The 17,624-nt window shown below is 43.1% G+C and overlaps 1 protein-coding gene across 1 annotated transcript; it reads right to left on the bottom strand.

The window, feature by feature from the left end:
- Window positions 1–580: 580 nt before the first annotated feature.
- Window positions 581–5,805, bottom strand: LOC146543951 (syncytin-A-like). Its single transcript, XM_085228192.1, has one exon. The coding sequence runs from the start codon at window positions 1,818–1,820 to the stop codon at window positions 1,026–1,028; it is 795 nt and encodes a 264-aa protein (XP_085084318.1). The 5' UTR covers window positions 1,821–5,805; the 3' UTR covers window positions 581–1,025.
- Between the last annotated feature and the right edge of the window lie 11,819 nt (window positions 5,806–17,624).

Consider the following 17,624-nt stretch of genomic DNA (forward strand, 5'->3'; position numbering starts at 1 on the left):
CTTTACAGATGCCAAATAAGGATGTTTCCAAAGAAAAAGAAAACAAAGCATTTTCTACCCCAACCTCTTTTCATTTCCAAAGAAGGAAGGAGACTTTTATAAGATTTTGATGCATGTTCAATTTCTTCAAGAGGTTGGTTCTGTTTTCAATAATTCATCAGAATAAACAACTGATTGCTTTGACAGGAGATTATTGTGTTCCTGGGAGAGAAAAAAAAAAAGAATTTCTTTAGCTCAGGAGTGTCTCTTAAAGCCACAGAGAGACTGGGAGAAATGGTGGAAAGGCACTAACCTCTTTAGCAGCAACGATGCTACACTGCCTGCACAATGCATCCCAGGAAGTCCACACACACACTGATACTGGCAAAGCCCAAGCAGAAAAATGCCACAGATTGGAAGGTCCTGTGGGTGACTGGCTTTGTTTGTACTACATTTTTGGACAGTGCACGACCCTAGTCTTACAAACAGAGCATCAACATAGTTTCATCTCACACATTCTTTACTAAAACCCAGCCTTTGTGCCGCGGATAGCGTCCTAATCAGATTGTTCTCAAGCGGGGAAGCACGACAGTACTCAATATGAGTGATCAAGCTTCATTTTATTGCTGCACACACAGAGTTTATATATGATTCTACTACACATGTGTTCACCTACTATTGGAGCACAAGGTGGGCGTCTAGGTGGGCTGCCTAGCTTTAACCAATGCTCAGCCAGCATTCACCCCTGCCACTGAGCTCATCCGCTTATCAGCCCCCCACATATCCACAGAGCATAGCTGCGTATGTAGGCCTGCTGTTTAAGGCCTGCTGTTTACAGGCTGCCCAAGGATGTTGTACCTCCTATCTTAACTCCTAATGCTTTCTCATGAGAATGCACCCTGTGCTGCCGCACTAGTTATGCTCGTACACAGCCTCATGTCTGCCCTGCTCTCGCAGCCATTTCCCAACAATTCCCCCTTTTTCTTTTTGCACGAGCATAACTTTCTGTGTGACTTTGTCAATACTCCTCATTATACAACTATATACTAAAAGTGTAAAAGCACAACTAGAATAAGCAATAGCCAACGCAAGCCTTCTTTGATTAATGCTGTGAGCCACGGGGACAGTCCTCCAAATAGGGATTTTAGCCAATCATCAAATGGGTTTTTGTCAATTTGAATCTTTTGCGTATGTCTCTTTAACCATTGAAGTTGTTCATGTATGGACTGACTATGGTCCGAAAGGTTAAAGCAACACATTCCCTCAAAGTCCTCACAGCCATGCCCTTGTGCTAAAAGCAGAAAGTCAATTGCCGCGCGATTTTGTAGCAAAGCGTGCCTAAGACTATTCATATCAGATAACATAGATGTCAGAACTAAGGTGGTCTCGTTAGCCTGTTTCGCTGACCAACATGCTAGGTTTTCTAACTGTTTTAACGCTTGGGCCGCAGCCACGCCTGGTGTGAGAACCGAAGCGAACACCCGGGCAGTAGCTGACCATAAATCAACGTTATCGTTGCAATCTGGTGTCAGGTGGCGTATACTCCGCTGTTGCCTGGCCTTATGCAGACCAGAGGCGACATTAAGCCACTGACGATGTTGGGGAGCGAACAGTGCTAACTGTCCAAGATAGCAAGGTCCTCCTTGGACATTGGCAGGAATGCCTGCCCAAGTTCGGTCACCGCATATTAAAAATACACCCGGGGGTAAGGCCTTAGCCGAGTCATTATTCCACAGCGCATGTTGGGAATCGTCTTCAGAAAAGCTTGCTCCATATCCATACCACGGTCGTAGGTTACCTCCTTCCCCGGTTTGGTTGCTGTAACCGCAATATGCCCCCATACCGAGAATTCCTGTTCATTATGGGGGGAGACCACCGTCCATCCTGTTGTGTTGAAAAAAGGGTTATCCGCATAATCCCACAGTCGCTTAAGGATACTTGCTTGAGCACTAAGGGCCTGGTGCGATCGTCCGAACCAAAAGCATGTTTGATTCCATCCCGCTGAAGCGTTTCCTATTGCCTGGGAACCCAGGAGATCCAGCTCTTGGGGGTCCCATGGCAAGGAGACACTTAGTCATTCTATCAAGCATGCACTTTGTTCTGAAGTGCTGTTAACGGAAACACAGATTATGTCTTACGTATCCTTGAAAAGCTCATAAACAGCCGTTCCAGCACCTTTATGTCTGGTCTCTCCCCCTTTTTCTTTTTGCACTGCGTCAGTGCACCCAGCAGTTGCCCGTGGCCACTTAGGATAGTGATATCTATGGGGAGAGATGGTTCACAGCGATCAACGGCCTGTGTCGCAATAAGATGCCCAAGAGTTTCGATAAGATGCTGCTGCTCTGTAGTCACCGAAACGCAGGCGGCAGGATCGGTGCCCTTTAGTACATTGAGATTGTCACTGAAGATACCGACAACTTCTACCATGCTATAGAACACTAATTATATTAATAATACAATCATTATAACTCAATCAAGGCCTCAATTGACAATACTGTTAGTGTGAGAAAGGAAACAAGGCAAACATAGTATCATGACAAGAAAAGAAATCTTTAACTGCTAAAAAGAACAAACACGTGTTTGGTCTGCAGCCCAACTTTCTGCAACCTGGAAATAAATCCTGGAGGGACCCATTCTGTGTTAATCTCTCACTGCCTTGAAAGAGATCTTCAACTTTAATGTATTCTGATATATTGATTTTGAAAGACCACTAAGATTTGTACAACAGATGCTTTTAGAGTGCTCATGGTTATACCTCTAGCTAATAGAGAATTCATAGTTGGGCAACTTTTGCATGCCAGATAGAACTATGGGCATTATTATTTACAGACCCTCGAGAACCAACAATCTGCCGAAAGAGAGAGATAAAAAACATGGTGGTGGCGAATGCGATAGGCAGTGCGAGCAGGGCGTCCCCTGCTTCAAGGTGCACTTTTCCTCTCTCACCCACCCTAGATTCTCTCTTGCTTTTATTCTTCTCAGGGTCCGAAGGGTATTTTCCATTTGTACACTGCATCTGCATGGCCAGTGCATGATACAGAGGCCAAATGGAACACCCGCTTTCAAAATAAACTATCAAGGTTAACATTCTTAGCGTGCACCTTTGTCTCAGGTGCTGCATGATCATATTTTAAATTCCCGATTAGTGGGATGAAAGAGAGTTAATCATTCTATAATATAGGGTCATCCCTTTGCCTGGGATTCCTTTCCAGGTTTTGTCTTAGTGCTACTAATACATTAAAATAGCTATTTCCATAGATTCCAGCATTGGTAACATTAAATCCTGTTACTATAACATTCAATCTGTTATTAAAAGAAAAATTAAAAAAACACACAACCACCATTACTACTGTTGCTATTTGCAATACAACAAGTTACAAAGCAATAAGAAGCACACAGTCCCAATCATTATGAGTTCATGGTCGTTTCAAACTTGGTTTCAGACTTTCTCATTGTTTCACATCTTTTTCTTCCCTTTTTTTTTTTTTTTTTTTTTTTTTTTTTTTTTTTTTCCTTCTTTTTTTTTCCTCAAGTAAGCGTTTTACAGTACCAATAACTATACTATACTAATAGTTATAATACCTACTCCCAGCAACAGCCCTTGGTATAAGGACAACTAAAGCTACCCATGTGTTTAGAGTGGATGTCATGCATGTCCTGTGGAGTAAGCAGAAAAGTTAGAATCATTGAGAAACAGCATCCCTTCAAAACAAGTTTGGAAGGGATCAGTGGCAGAAACAAGCGCTAAGCAGAGGTTGGTCCGGCCTGCTGATTTAGCGCAGGTGACCCACATGTGTTGCCGCGGGTTGATTTGGTGTGGTTCAGGTAGTGCTTCTGCGCCAAGGGTGAACACTGCGAGCAGGAATCCAAATAGGCTCATCATCTGAATGATGCAAGGTTATAGCAGGTACTGATGAAGCTCCTCGGCGGGTCAGAGGCGGGAGCGGCGCAGCGAGCGACAGGGGCGGAGCGCAGGACATCAGCGTCACGGCGAGGCGGAGGGTAGGAGCGCCGCGGCGAGCGTCAGGGGCGGAGCGGAGGGCGGGAGCGGGATGAGCGCCGGAGGCGGAACCGAGGGCAGCGGCGATGGGGGGGGTCGGAGTTTCTCTTCCCCACGGTCAGGGGCGGGGTCGGAGCCGCTGATCGAATCCGGACCAGGGCTGCTTGCTGCACGGAGGGGCAGCGGCGGGGGTGGGAGGGAGGGCGATGGCGAATAGTCGGAAGAAAGTCTTCCTTGTCGAATTTGTTTAAGCCCTTCCATTATCTGGTGCCAAACAGATAAAAGTTTAGCAGTCGTTCTATCTTTAGCAATAGAAGCCTCCCGGAGTTTTGCGCCAATTTCGTCCCAAAGTTCACCACAAAAAGAGAATGCAGTTTTCAGAAATTCAGGGATATTTCTGCTTAACCATTTGAGAAAAGTAACTAATGCTGAGGTAGATACAGGCTGATTCTGAAACGTTAAAACTAACTGTAAGGCTTCAAGATGTACTTGCTGCTCCTTTGTTAGTGAACTCCCCATAGTTCCGACTGCTCACCCCCCATCCGGCAGAGCGGTGCGGGCGCGCGAAACGATTTCTCCGCAGTTCAGTCGGGCGGCGCTGCCGGATGAGTCGGTGGAGCAACAGGCGCTATCGGTAGGACAGGACCCGCATACAGATTTCCAGATTACGTGACCGCTCTGTTAATATTTTAACCTCACAATCCAGTTTTTCCAGCCCCTCATCCTCACTTTCTTCCTCTATATCGTCCCTGGGGGGGGCAGACGGGATCGCTGAAGCCCCTGCCTGCGAGAGGCCGTAAGTGCGGAGCGGAGCTGGTCCTCCCGAGGAGGGTATCGGAACGTAATCCCCCCCGACCTTTAAGCGCCTAGCGTCTTCGGGCAGACTTTCTAACTGGCGCAAAGCTGAGGCAGCTTCCTGCCGTTCTAACCTATACCTCCTGATACAAGTTATCACATCTCTCCAGGGCTTCATTAGTTTTTTAGCCCCTTTGTTGTCATCAATTACCTTATACCAAAGGACATCCCCTAACTTGTGCCATTCCTTCTCTCCTAGAATATCCTGAGAACGAGCAAAGAACTCTTCCCCTTTACCATAGGCTAGCAACCCAGGCAATTGCTTTAGAGTCACAGACTCTACCCCTCGCTTCTCTAAGAAGCATCTTAAAAAATCTAGGGCTACCTCACTTTCCATGGTGCACTGCAATCCGCGTCTCACCGCACGCAGCGCCCACTGTCATCGGAGCTCCGTTCCGTGCCCTCCGGATCCCGTGCAGACCCCTTTTGGTCGGTCTAGGCGATGCTGCCCCCCGGCTCGGCCGCTGCGATGCCGGTGCGCTTGTCCGTCCGCTCCCAAATCAATCTTCCATCAGGTCCTTCGCTGTTCGGGCGCCAATTGCCGCGGATAGCGTCCTAATCAGATTGTTCTCAAGCGGGGAAGCACGACAGTACTCAATATGAGTGATCAAGCTTCATTTTATTGCTGCACACACAGAGTTTATATATGATTCTACTACACATGTGTTCACCTACTATTGGAGCACAAGGTGGGCGTCTAGGTGGGCTGCCTAGCTTTAACCAATGCTCAGCCAGCATTCACCCCTGCCACTGAGCTCATCCGCTTATCAGCCCCCCACATATCCACAGAGCATAGCTGCGTATGTAGGCCTGCTGTTTAAGGCCTGCTGTTTACAGGCTGCCCAAGGATGTTGTACCTCCTATCTTAACTCCTAATGCTTTCTCATGAGAATGCACCCTGTGCTGCCGCACTAGTTATGCTCGTACACAGCCTCATGTCTGCCCTGCTCTCGCAGCCATTTCCCAACACCTTTGTGGCTAAGAATTGCTGAGTGTCTCCAATAAGCAAATGACAGAGTTCCAAGAGACTAAAATATGAAGAGCTTCCAACTCAACCCAACTTTCCTTTCTTAGAAATGAGGAGCCTGCCTTCTATTTACGTGAGTTGGAACAAGGTATCTGGAAGGAAAGTCAGGACGCTGGGATTAAGCAAGTCTGGTGCAATCAATTCCCTTTTAAATGGATTTGTCTTTCACTGTCAGAATCCTTTTAGAGCTCACACAAAGGGAGTCTGTGCTATATGCTGGTGTTATTTCTTTTTCGTGGAATTATAGAATCACCAAGGCTGGAAAAGACGTACAGGACCATCCAGTCCAACCAGCCACCAATCGCCAATAGTTCTCACTAAATCATGTTCCTCATCACAACATATAAGTTTCTGAAGTTAAGTATCCTTTACATATGCAGAACAAAACATGCAGTTCTTTTGGAATTGTATGCTATTACACATCCACTTTGCACAATATTTTGATGCAAAGAAGGATGGAATAAAGCACAGCACACTGTTCCGGGTTCCAAAATAAAAATCTATGGTTTCAGCCCATGCAGACAGGCCCTGCACTTGCATGGTGCCTCAAGGACATGGATAAGATTCTGTGTGAGTGCAGATGTCTCCCCAGTCCTCTTGCAAGATCAGAAGATTGGGTCAATGGCTGTGCTCCAGAAAACATCACCGTTAACATCTCCAGACATAATCACAGACATAGCACAGGAATAAAGCAGGTCAGGGATACTTGGGCTCCTAAACTGATGGTGCAGTTGCCTTACTCCCTTCTAATTCCCCAAATCCTAGGGCACAGTGAGAATGAAAAAACACTGGGCTGTACCAAAACAGTGCCATGAAGCAGCAGTGTGCAACTCAGCAATGTTAAATCTTGATCTCTGGGAAAAGGCAAGGTGAGAACTTACTCAGTGATCTCCCAGAATTAAACTGTGAATGTATGACAATATTAATATTTATTGGTTCATTTACTTTGCATTACAAACATTTTTTTCTTGCATGCTAGCACTGATGACATAATAATGCATTTACATCTCAACCCTGCTGTCCAACCACAGCACAAGTAACTGGCGTTTACCATAACCAACGTATCACACATCACACCCTACCACACAGCACTTCCTGGCAGGTTTTGCAGTTCTGCTCTTGCAGAAAACAAGTTTCAGCACTGTGTTTCAGTGATGCTGTGACTTTCTGTGCTGCCTATTAAGAAAGCTGTAATTTTCCAAATGGTTTGTTATGGATTCAAACCGATGTGCATGGAGGTGGGAGGAAGGCATGGTCAGAGGCAGGAAAAGCCATGCTGTTATGACTGGAATGCTCCCTGCAACACAGCAACTTCTTGAGCCACTGTCATAGAATTAGTCAGGTTGGAAGGGACCTCAAGGATCAAGTCCAACTGCAGTACCATAGTACCCTAACTCTAACAATCCTCTGCTAAATCATATCTCTGTGTGCCAAGTAGGACAGCTTAGTTTTAATTACAAGGGCCTGCAGTTCAGTGTAAGACTCCTTACTGAGTCCTCCATGTCACGCTGCTGATTTGCTAATGGCTTAGGATAGCTGACAGCAGGCTGTGCTCTCTTAGATCAGGACAGATGGCCCACATTCACTCCAGCAACACAGCTTAGTTGATGTGAAGTAAGGAACACCGAGAAGCCTTCTTATCCCAGCAATGAAATACAGCCGAGCCCTGGAAGGAAAGGGGACCTGCCTCCAAAGGATGGCCGAATCACCATACAGCACCAGCTGGGCTCCCAGCTGCCTTCTCCTGGGCAGCCTGCAGGGAGGAATCCTTGCTACCTATGTGCCTCGCAGTCCCTGGATGCAAGTAAATACTTCTATTTTCAGCAGTTACTAAACTGAAACACTTTTTAGACCACATGAATAGCAGGCAAAATGAAACACTGCTCAGCTTCACTGTCATGGGAAGAAGGAAGAGGAGGGGACTGTAAGCACCACTGGCACAGCACTCCTTGCTGTACACAGCCTGAGTGCTGGAACTGGCACTCCTACAGGATTTCCCCATCCATTGCTGCTCACAGAGCTGCACCTGCCCATTTGCTCAGGAGTCCGATCTTGGTGCTTCTTACTGCAGGCCCTAAAACCAGCACTAAGCCCACTGCTACCCCAAGCTAAGTGCTGTCCTCCCACACATGGGGCCTGATAGAAACTTGGGTGAGAAGTGTCAACTTCCAGAGGTACAAGATAGTTAAAAATGTAAAGGGAACTTCGCAAAGTAACTGCATACAGTGCAAATACAGATAAAGAACCAAAAAAAAAAAAAAAACAAACCTCCACACACATACACAAAAAAGCCCAGCAGATAATATGAATAATGTGCATGCCAAATACTTTTTCTTCTCTCTTCTTTCTGAGACCAATGCTTTACCCAGAGCTTGTTCTGCTCTGACAGCAATTCTTGGATGAAGGTAACCACTGTACTCCAATTCACTGCAAGAATCCTTTAACCCCCCTCAGGCTGGTTTCTGTGAACTGATACTAAACGTCACTATTTGAAAAATTTAGCAATAGGGTCATTGCTCAAACCCTTCAGCAGAACCAGAAATCCCCATATCCATTACTGTGCTTCAGTGATGAGGTGCTGTCCTGCTTGTCTACATCTGGGCTCATCCAATTCCAAGCATGTAATCCAACCACTTCTGACAGGACAACTGATAAGATACTTATTTTACAATATATATATATATATGTTTATATATATATAAAATATAATTAATGTTAATATATTTATAAAAGCACCTCATGTTTACAAGTGGATGGATTTGCAAGCAACAAACAACAGTAACAGCAATATTACTGCCAGATGCACGTTCATTCCCATGGAAGAGAAACTACAGTTTATAGCAGCAACCTCCAGACACAGGTAACAAGAAATTCAAAGGAAGTGAGAAAAAGCTAAAGCCTTTAACAGATGTGGCAGGAAGTTCTTCAATAACGGAGCAGCACGAGCATTCCCAACCCATCTCCCAGCTGCCAGTATCCATACCACAGAAGTATCCTTCACTGCAGTGCACAGACCTCTCCTGGAGGTGTCTCTAACACCAGAGAAGCATTATAACCCTTACTTGGAAAGCGAACATCAATAGCCCCACATAGATGCCTTCCATACAGCTAGTGACAAACAGCAGAAGGCAAGTGTGGTGGTGGTTTGTTTTTCCACTGGTCTGTTGGTCAGTTTTTCCTCTGCATACCCCACACAACTGTGACTCCACACGTCCCCAGCCATGGATTTGCTGTTGGACAGAATCTCAGTCCCAGGAAAGGGACAAACATAAAAGCAAGATTTTTGAAGGGTGGACAACTGTGTTACATATCCCACTATGAAGGATGCAGAGCATTCTTCCGTCACAAGCAGCTTTCTATCTCAAACACTTAAAAACAACACGTAGAAGTGTAGTAACTCCGAAGTTTGTACTACAGAACTGTCTCTGTTGGCCAAAGCACAAAGTTGCCTGGAAAGAAAATATAACTAGTACTAAGAAAAAAAAGAAGCTGCCCTCAGAAGCATATGCTTTTCTTTTTCCTTGCCCATGGGCAATTGAAGGTGGGTGTATGAATGTTGGAAAGTCAATTTTCCAGCTTTCGGAAGTGCTTCAGAGGAAGATCTTTATAAATAAACCATGTGATGGCTTATGCAATTACTAATTGCAGCTTCCTACAAATAGTGAGTACATTATATACACAAATGCATGTGACATTTGATAATTATACAATTTCATTCACGTAATTGTTGCAGGAAAATTCCACTAGAATTTCATGCACAGAACAACAGAGTCAGAATAGACATAAGGTGGTGACAAATCTCAAGAAAGCACTGTGGTCACAAATATTTTTTGTTCATTAAGCTTCGTGGGCCAATAAATAAAACAGCATCACTGCCATCTTCAGTAGGATACCAAATTAGAGTTGAAGAGCTCAGCACAAATCAGGCTGAGTTTCTTGTATGAATCACTTGCTGCCCTGGGCCTACATGTGCTGGAAGCAGAACATTCCCTACAACTTCCCAAAGCACAGCACATGTGCAGACAAGGAAAACTTCTTGGAAATGCACTCCCTAATTAAGATAAACTGGGCTCTGAGTCAAGCACTTACAGGAAAAAAAAGCATGCTTTGCCTTAATGCCAACAAGTTCTGAACGTGCTCAACAATGCATTAGTTTGCACAGACAAAAAGCAGAGCAGGATAGCAAGAATGTCCAGCCTCGATAGAAATGCTAAGCGGGAAGCACAGCTTCCAAGAGGAGCATACTGCAAGAGCAGCTCCCCAGCAACCACGTGAAAGTGTTTCTTGAGTCTCTGCATGTGAGCCGCTGCCACAGAACAGTGCAGTACCCCAGGGCCTGCACCACAGCCAGCAGCCAGGTTTACACCTCGGCCCGATACACTTCTCAAGCATCACCCAGCCTAAGGGCAACACCTACAACATGGCCTGTCCTTATGCAGCTGCAGCACAGAGTTCTGTGGAGCCCTAATGGCAATTTCAACTGCTCTGCTGTGTTGATAGCAGTGACCTCACAGCTCATCACAAGCAAAAGAAAACTTGTTAAACTTAAAAATAAAACTGGGGACAAGACACTCAGCAAATCTGCTTAAGTGAAAAGAGCACCTGAAAAAATAGTCATTGCACTCAATGATCAATTGCTATTTTATGCTACAGTTGCCTTACGCTAAGTTAAGTTATCATGGTTATGTCTTCTGAAATAGATACAACAGTCAACAGAAAATGACAAGAATCAGTTACGTATGTCATTTTGCTTACTTATAAGTGTTCTTTTCCATGTACTGACAGAAGATTTGTGGTATGTAATGAAAGTATTACTACTGCAGTATCTAACAGTAATACAAATATGCAGCTGAATGCCTAATATATACTTCAGCAAGCCAAAAGGTTCTGTCTTTTCTCACAGGATATCACTTACCTTCCACTCATGTCAGAATTAACTAAGAACCCAGTGCTACAGAAATTGCTGGCTACGTTTCAGCAGGCTTTAAGACATATCTGTTCATCACCATCCTTTTTCTGTGGAAAAACAAGATAAATATATAGAAACATGTGCAAACAAATGTGCAGAATAACTTCATGTATTTGTATATAATTAATTTCTCTCTATTGAATGAGGAAATAGCCTTTTTTGAAGGTCATTTCTTTGGTCTTAAAAAATTCAAACTCAAGCCACCTGGTTCTCATTTCCTGGCCTATTCCTCCTGCCCCAGCTGCATACCATGCTAAAAACAAAGACTCCATTCTTTAATTGTGATTATCAGGCGCCTTTAACCTTCATTTTGCTGCTATGGCCTTGGAATGTGAAAAACCTAATATACAATATCCTCTTTTATTAGCTGAAATAATAAATGGCCAGTTCTATTCCTTTTATCAGCTGGACTCAAGATCCACAGATCCTCAAAAACTTCGATAGACACAAAAAGTCTGAATTTCAAAGCACAACAAATGTACTTATGCACAGTTCTGGTCTACTGCTTTGGATGTCAGGCACAGATTGAAGATCGTTGTGCTGAAGATTACCTAAGAAGAGGATGGAAATAAGTCACCTCGGACCCTTGTCACCCCATGGTGGTAGCAGCAATCGTATCTGGTCTCAATCAAAACCCAGTAACAAACTGCAGCCAGCCCGCTCAAAGACCAGGACCACATACAGCTCTAACACACAGACTGGTGCAGAGCAGTAGGAGCATGAAAGATGGCATTCTTCAGTAAGAAATGTGAGTAGTCACAGGAAATGGAGGGGGAGAGGAACTTGCAAAGCTCACCCACCGAATTGAAGCTGATCAGCCAGCTCCATGCACAAGGGAACTGCTACTTAAGCAAACAAACATTTATCCATTGGTAGAAAGGAAATGTTTAAATATTATGGTTTCCGAACCATCTCCTACCTGTGAAAGGAACGGGAGTTTCAGAGTGAATGAACCAAGCTTATGCAGACTCCTTAAAAGAGTTAAAACAAAACAAAACCCTATCAAGAAAGCAACCCTTCAGAAAAAACCCTATCAAGAAAGCAAGCCTTCAGAAAAGCTGAAACTCTGATGATCACTATAAAGTCACATAGCTGACCAGGGAGATCCATCAGCTTCAGCCTTAGGGTAAGTAAATTAAGTGCCACTCATTTACTCTGTTATTCATAATACATTTGTTACTGAGTTGCCCACAGATGAAACCAACTTACCCATAACTTGCAGAACACTCAGTCTGGGGCCTGAGCTAGAAGTGACTGAGTGTAACTGGAGAACAAAGAGGCACTCTCCATTCAGGGCCATACCAGATCTCCTAACTGAGCTTTTGGGAGGTCTTAGCTCGGATCAGCTCGTGCTGGTTCCTGGAGGTGCTACAGGAAGGCAAGTGTGAGCAAGGCTGAGCTTAAACTCCATGGGTCAGACGGAAAGTCAGCAGCAGGAACCTCTTTCAGCAACTCCTGGTGAGATGGCTCTCCACCACACATCATCACTGATGCACAGATTTATACTTCAAGAGACTGTCTCACTAGCCTCTTTCCTTTTTAATCAAAAGGCAAAGCATGAGATTCTACAGTTGGTTCACAGATGCACATTAAACAGCCAGCAATTGCTTTGCTCACATGTCAACACTTCCCACATTTAGTGAAGAACCTTAAACTCAAAAGCTATTCCCCATCCCACTCCAACCTATTAGTAGAGGGTATTCATTACAGCAGCTTCCACAGAGAGAAAATGTTTCTTGCCTTGAGAGAAATGAGTAAGAAAATAGTGTGTTGCAACATGGTCTGAAATTTGATTTCACAACAGTTATTACACCAGAAAGTTTAAAAAGTGGCCTATGAGAAACAAACTTATGAGAAGTAACCAAGGGGAAAAAGAATGAGCCTCGTACTACATGGATTTAAAACTAATTAAGAGAAGAGTTTGCTTTCCTTTGTCAGTCAAGCTAATAGGCCAAGTGATAACAACATACAAACTTGATTTTTTCCTAGCTTTTATGTAGACCACTCTATTTATATGAACATATCCAGCTTTAACCTTCAACATGTAGAAGTTACTTCATAATGATCCATTCTGCAGACAGTAAATTGCTTTCATTGATAAGAACAAAATAGGGGAAATCTAATTAAAGATTTTCACATGTAATTTTACTTAAAAAACAAACATCAAACATCACATTTTGCTGATGATTTCTTTGAAATTCTGTCAAAAAAAAAAAAAAAAAAAAAAAGCACCACACCAGGCATCAAACTTCTGTATTTGTGGAAAAAATGCCTCTCCTGAAACTATTCTCATGAACTGTGAACTTCAAGAAAAAGTAACATATAATTTATGTTTGCAACAACAATTGCCAGTGCATTTCATGGTTGCTTGCAAACCTTTGCCTACTGACCGAAAATCCTGAGCTTGGCCTCAGCAGGCACCCAGGTGTGAGGGTGCACACAAAGCACCTCCAGCATTTCCATAGCCTTCTGGCATCCTTCTTCCTCATCTTTACAGGAACATCAGGACGCCTTGCTCTACCTGGAAAAGAGAACTCTGATTCCCACAGTGACTCTAGTGTGGGATGAAAAAATTGAGCATAACAAGACATCCATCTCCACTTCACTTGGCAGAAGAGCAGTTCACATACCTCAGGCTGGGCAAGGAACATCAGCACCAACCTTGCCAGTATAGAAATACAGGTACCAGTATTTTCTAAGACAGTTTAGAGTTTGGCAGCTATGCCCCCTTTGAGACTTCCCTGTACTTGGCATGCTCTGGCCTGAACACAGGAGCAAAAGGAGAATTGTCCAGCAATGACCAATTATTCACACAACCAGAACTGCTGCAAGTTGCAAGTGCAAACAGAGGCCAAGAGAATCATTCCTTACTGCCACTGCAGCTGCTCCCCCACGAAACACAGGAGGAAAGGAGCTCTGACACAGACCCAGGAGAAGGTGCAGGACAGGTGCCATGTAAAAGTGAGGTGTATGCAAAGCAAGTACGTGTGAATCAGAACAGTAGGTGGGTGTAGGGTGTATGTGCATGAAATTCTACCAGAAGAGACAGAAGTATAGAAGAGATTTAACTGTGATTCAACACAAAATTCAGGAAACTGTATTGTTATATTTTGCTCCATTCAGAAGGTAGCTCAGACAAAACACACACACACACACACACACACAGACACACACAAAAAAAATCCTCTGCCAGTCTTTAAGGCCACTATGCCTGAAGGATAACCACCAGCCTTGGCTGATTTTGGCCACATCAGCTCAGGCTGTAACAGAAAGTGTTTCAGTGAAGTTTAAACTGTAGAGAAACATGGGTACATACAAGTGCTGCATCCTTTTCACATTCAGAAAGTACAGTTACAATCATGTTACAACCAAGAACTGCACACAATTGTAAAATTAATTCCTCTAAGCTAGAAAGAGTCCAAGGCAGCACTGCTCATGACAGCACAATCTACTCTTTTAATTCAGGCCCTTCACAAATGTATCATTGTAATTGTACCTGACAGAAGAAATAAAAAAATGATACATCCTTTTTTCCTGACAGGTCCCTCCACCCATTTGGCATGTTGGATGAACCTGATCAGAGAATCCTGTTACCAGTGAGGATTTTGTCCATAGAGTTTCACTGATAAAGTCAGAAACAGTATGTAGAAGCAGAGATATGGGGGGGGGAAAGGGAGGGAGGGAGGGAGGGGAGGAGGGAGCTGGGAACGAACACTTCGTTCCCTTCACAAAGAAATCTAAATCAGGCAGATGAGGCTCTCTGGATATCCAAGCTTCAAACTTGTCCATGTACTTAAAAAGCATCATAGTAATTCTGTAGCAATGTAAACTTTTCAGTTGCCACGACATGGCAAGTCTCCCATTTCTGCACAAAAGTGTAAGGTCATCTTTTGTTCACTTAGCCTAATAAATTTTTCTATATTAATTGCATAATTAATTATTCATTAATGGATTTTATATGGCAGCAACCTGATCTTTCCATTCATTTGAACATTTCGCTCATTGTTGTCCAGAATCCGCAGGATATCACCAGTCACAGCCTTGAAGTAACCCCCCCATTTGTTATTTTGGTTGATTTTCATTTGTACTGGAAAAGAAGGACGTCTGTCCTCAGATGGATGGATGCCACGTAAATATAAATACCTAAATTTAAGTAAACCTAGCTAGAGGTATCCCAGTCTCAGTATCTTCAACTCACTGCTATACAGAAAGGCCAACAGGTCAATATCCCCATGTCAGTATTGTGGTAGAAATTCCTTATTTCACCAAATACTCTTGGGCTCTCAAGACTGAGATAATTAAACTATAAAAGAAATCCACAGAAGATGTGTAACAGTTTTCTCAGCTGAAAAAGCAGCCTCCAAAAAGGAATGCTAACATACCCTCACCAGGATGCTCCTGGTTTAATTGCTTATCTCAACCACCTCACTTCCTCCACAATATCCAAGTTCAGATCCTTACAACCTGTGGGCCACAATCGTGTTCACATCACGTTTTAACAGCTTACTAGTAAGACACCATCTGCACACTTGTACAATCCTAGATATTAGAGAATAGCACAAGTACAAATGAAAATGTATGAGGGCTGCTCCAAAAGTAAGCTCCTCCCATTTTATTACATGGGCTCTTGTCAGAGGCAGACATTGGTGGTCATGACAGCAGTTGAGCCTTCCCACAAACATCCCATTACATTTTGTTGCTGTGTGACAGATGGCAGCAGAGGGGCAGTCTGAAAAAAAATGGTGTCTGAAGCAAAGGTGTGCCACAGGTGAGGCAGTGGGCAATGCAGCAGTGACAGTAGTCATCTCCACCGGTGCAGATTTTACAAGGACAACATGCAAGCTCTTGTTCATTGCTGGTGAAAATGCAGAACTTATGGTGGTGACTGAGTTCAAAAACAATGTTTTGTAGCTGAGAACATACTCTATCAAACAGTATTATTGTGTTCATTGTATCTCTTGTAGTTTCCATGGAAATAAATAGGAGGTATTACTTTCAGAGCAACATACCATTTTACTGCAAGCTGAAACCTGTACACATGAATGTTTTAAAGGTATTAAAATGTAGCAGCATTGGAATAAAAACATCATTATGCATTCTGCCAGCATTTTGTGTTACAAGCAAAAAACTAAGTCCTTGTTTCTTATGATCTTATCTCCAGTTCATTTACTTTCTTCCCCAAAACCTTTTGCCAATGGACAAAACAATGGGAGTCAGTACTATTAGATACTGTACCCTTTGTCTGTGCCAAATAAAACATACTATGGTTGCTAAAGAATACAAGTAAAATTCTGTAAAGCTACTCCTATAAAGTCTTATGAAAACTGTGTATGACCCAGCGATGGTCTTTTTATTTAAGAGTTCTGACACAGGAACTGCACTTCAGTACTGCTCTTTCAAACTAGATTTCATACTCGATGCTACAGATAACAAAGAAAAACACCAAATATGAACACAATTTTGCGTACAGCAGTTTCAGCAGATTTCCTTCCCCTTTTCTTCTTTCTTGAGAAAGAAAAAGTTTGCATCTTCTGCAAAACCATTTTAAAAATGACTCTTGAGTGATAGTGAGAAGCTTGAAAGACGAAAGGCTGAAGTTACTGCCCTTCACTCTACAAAAAAAACTTTCACTATTTGACTTTAAAAAAAAAAAAAAAATTCTGAGATACAACTAAAAGTTCCAAGTCCTCATCCATTCCTGCCTGTATCAGAGCTCTATTTTAGCTTATCTTGTAAAAAGATGTGCTTGATTTCTGCCCTTCACCCTCTCCACTGACACTTACCCTGCCCTATCCCGCAGAACTACTGAAGAAGCAGAGGTGGCAGGTCATCTATAAAATAAATGAAATTTAGTGAGAAAGTGCTAGAAAAATTGGAAGAATTCAGAGAACGTCTTCAAGACGTTCTTGTTTTCAGCTAATAAGTTTGAACTTCATGTACTATGCACACTACTACTACTACAAAAAAAAAAAAAAAAAAAAAATCAGTTCCTAATTAATTGGTACCTTCCTAAGCAACCAAGCTGCAAGCTGCTTCCATGCTACCCCAATCTCCTAACAAAAACTTCGGTCTTGAGAGGTAGGGTGGTATTTCCTTATATGCAGAACCATCTCACATTCATGTAAAACAGCAGATAGAGGCCAGCTGACAACACTACACTGACCTTGGAGGGATGGAATTTAATTGCCCAACTTGAATAATAGACAAGAAGAACATGCTTGGTATCCAATTACTAGCATCTGTTGTGTTTTCTTATGGACATGAGATACTCTCCAACACTAGCAGAATGATGTAACCTTATGTTTTATGTGGCATACTGTCAAATAGCACTAAGTCCTTTTTCTTTCTCTTGAGTACATGCACAGGAGAGAAGGAAAAGAGCAAAGAAAGAAATAAAACATTTTTATCTCAAGCTGATGAGATTCACATTCTCTGTCAGACACGCATGCTCTGAATTTGTCTCATCTCAGGTACCCAGAAACTTCCCTAACTCTCCACAGGAATTATAGCACAGCCTATAAACACCACTTGGCATTATATGCAAGCTATATGTGGCTAGAAGACAAGCTAATCGTGATTGCCCAAGTCATACAAGTGATTTCACACACAAGTACTAAGCAACTGCTCGCTTTTTGACAATAGTAACAAATGAACCCTACAAACAGGATAACAGAGATGAAGCAGAACCAACAAGCAATTTACTACTACATTTCCCAAGAAAACAGCCACCACAACAATTGCCAGCCGAGTACAGCTGAATTACTGCACGACAAAGATACACACATTAACTACAG

The sequence above is a fragment of the Meleagris gallopavo genome, chromosome 7, assembly GCF_905368555.1.
Source record: "Meleagris gallopavo chromosome 7, MGAL_WU_HG_1.1, whole genome shotgun sequence".
Taxonomy (NCBI): domain Eukaryota; kingdom Metazoa; phylum Chordata; class Aves; order Galliformes; family Phasianidae; genus Meleagris; species Meleagris gallopavo.

Excerpts from the sequence above, each read along its gene's own strand:
- LOC146543951 (XM_085228192.1), bottom strand. The coding sequence starts at position 1,820 with ATGGGGGCATATTGCGGTTACAGCAACCAAACCGGGGAAGGAGGTAAC.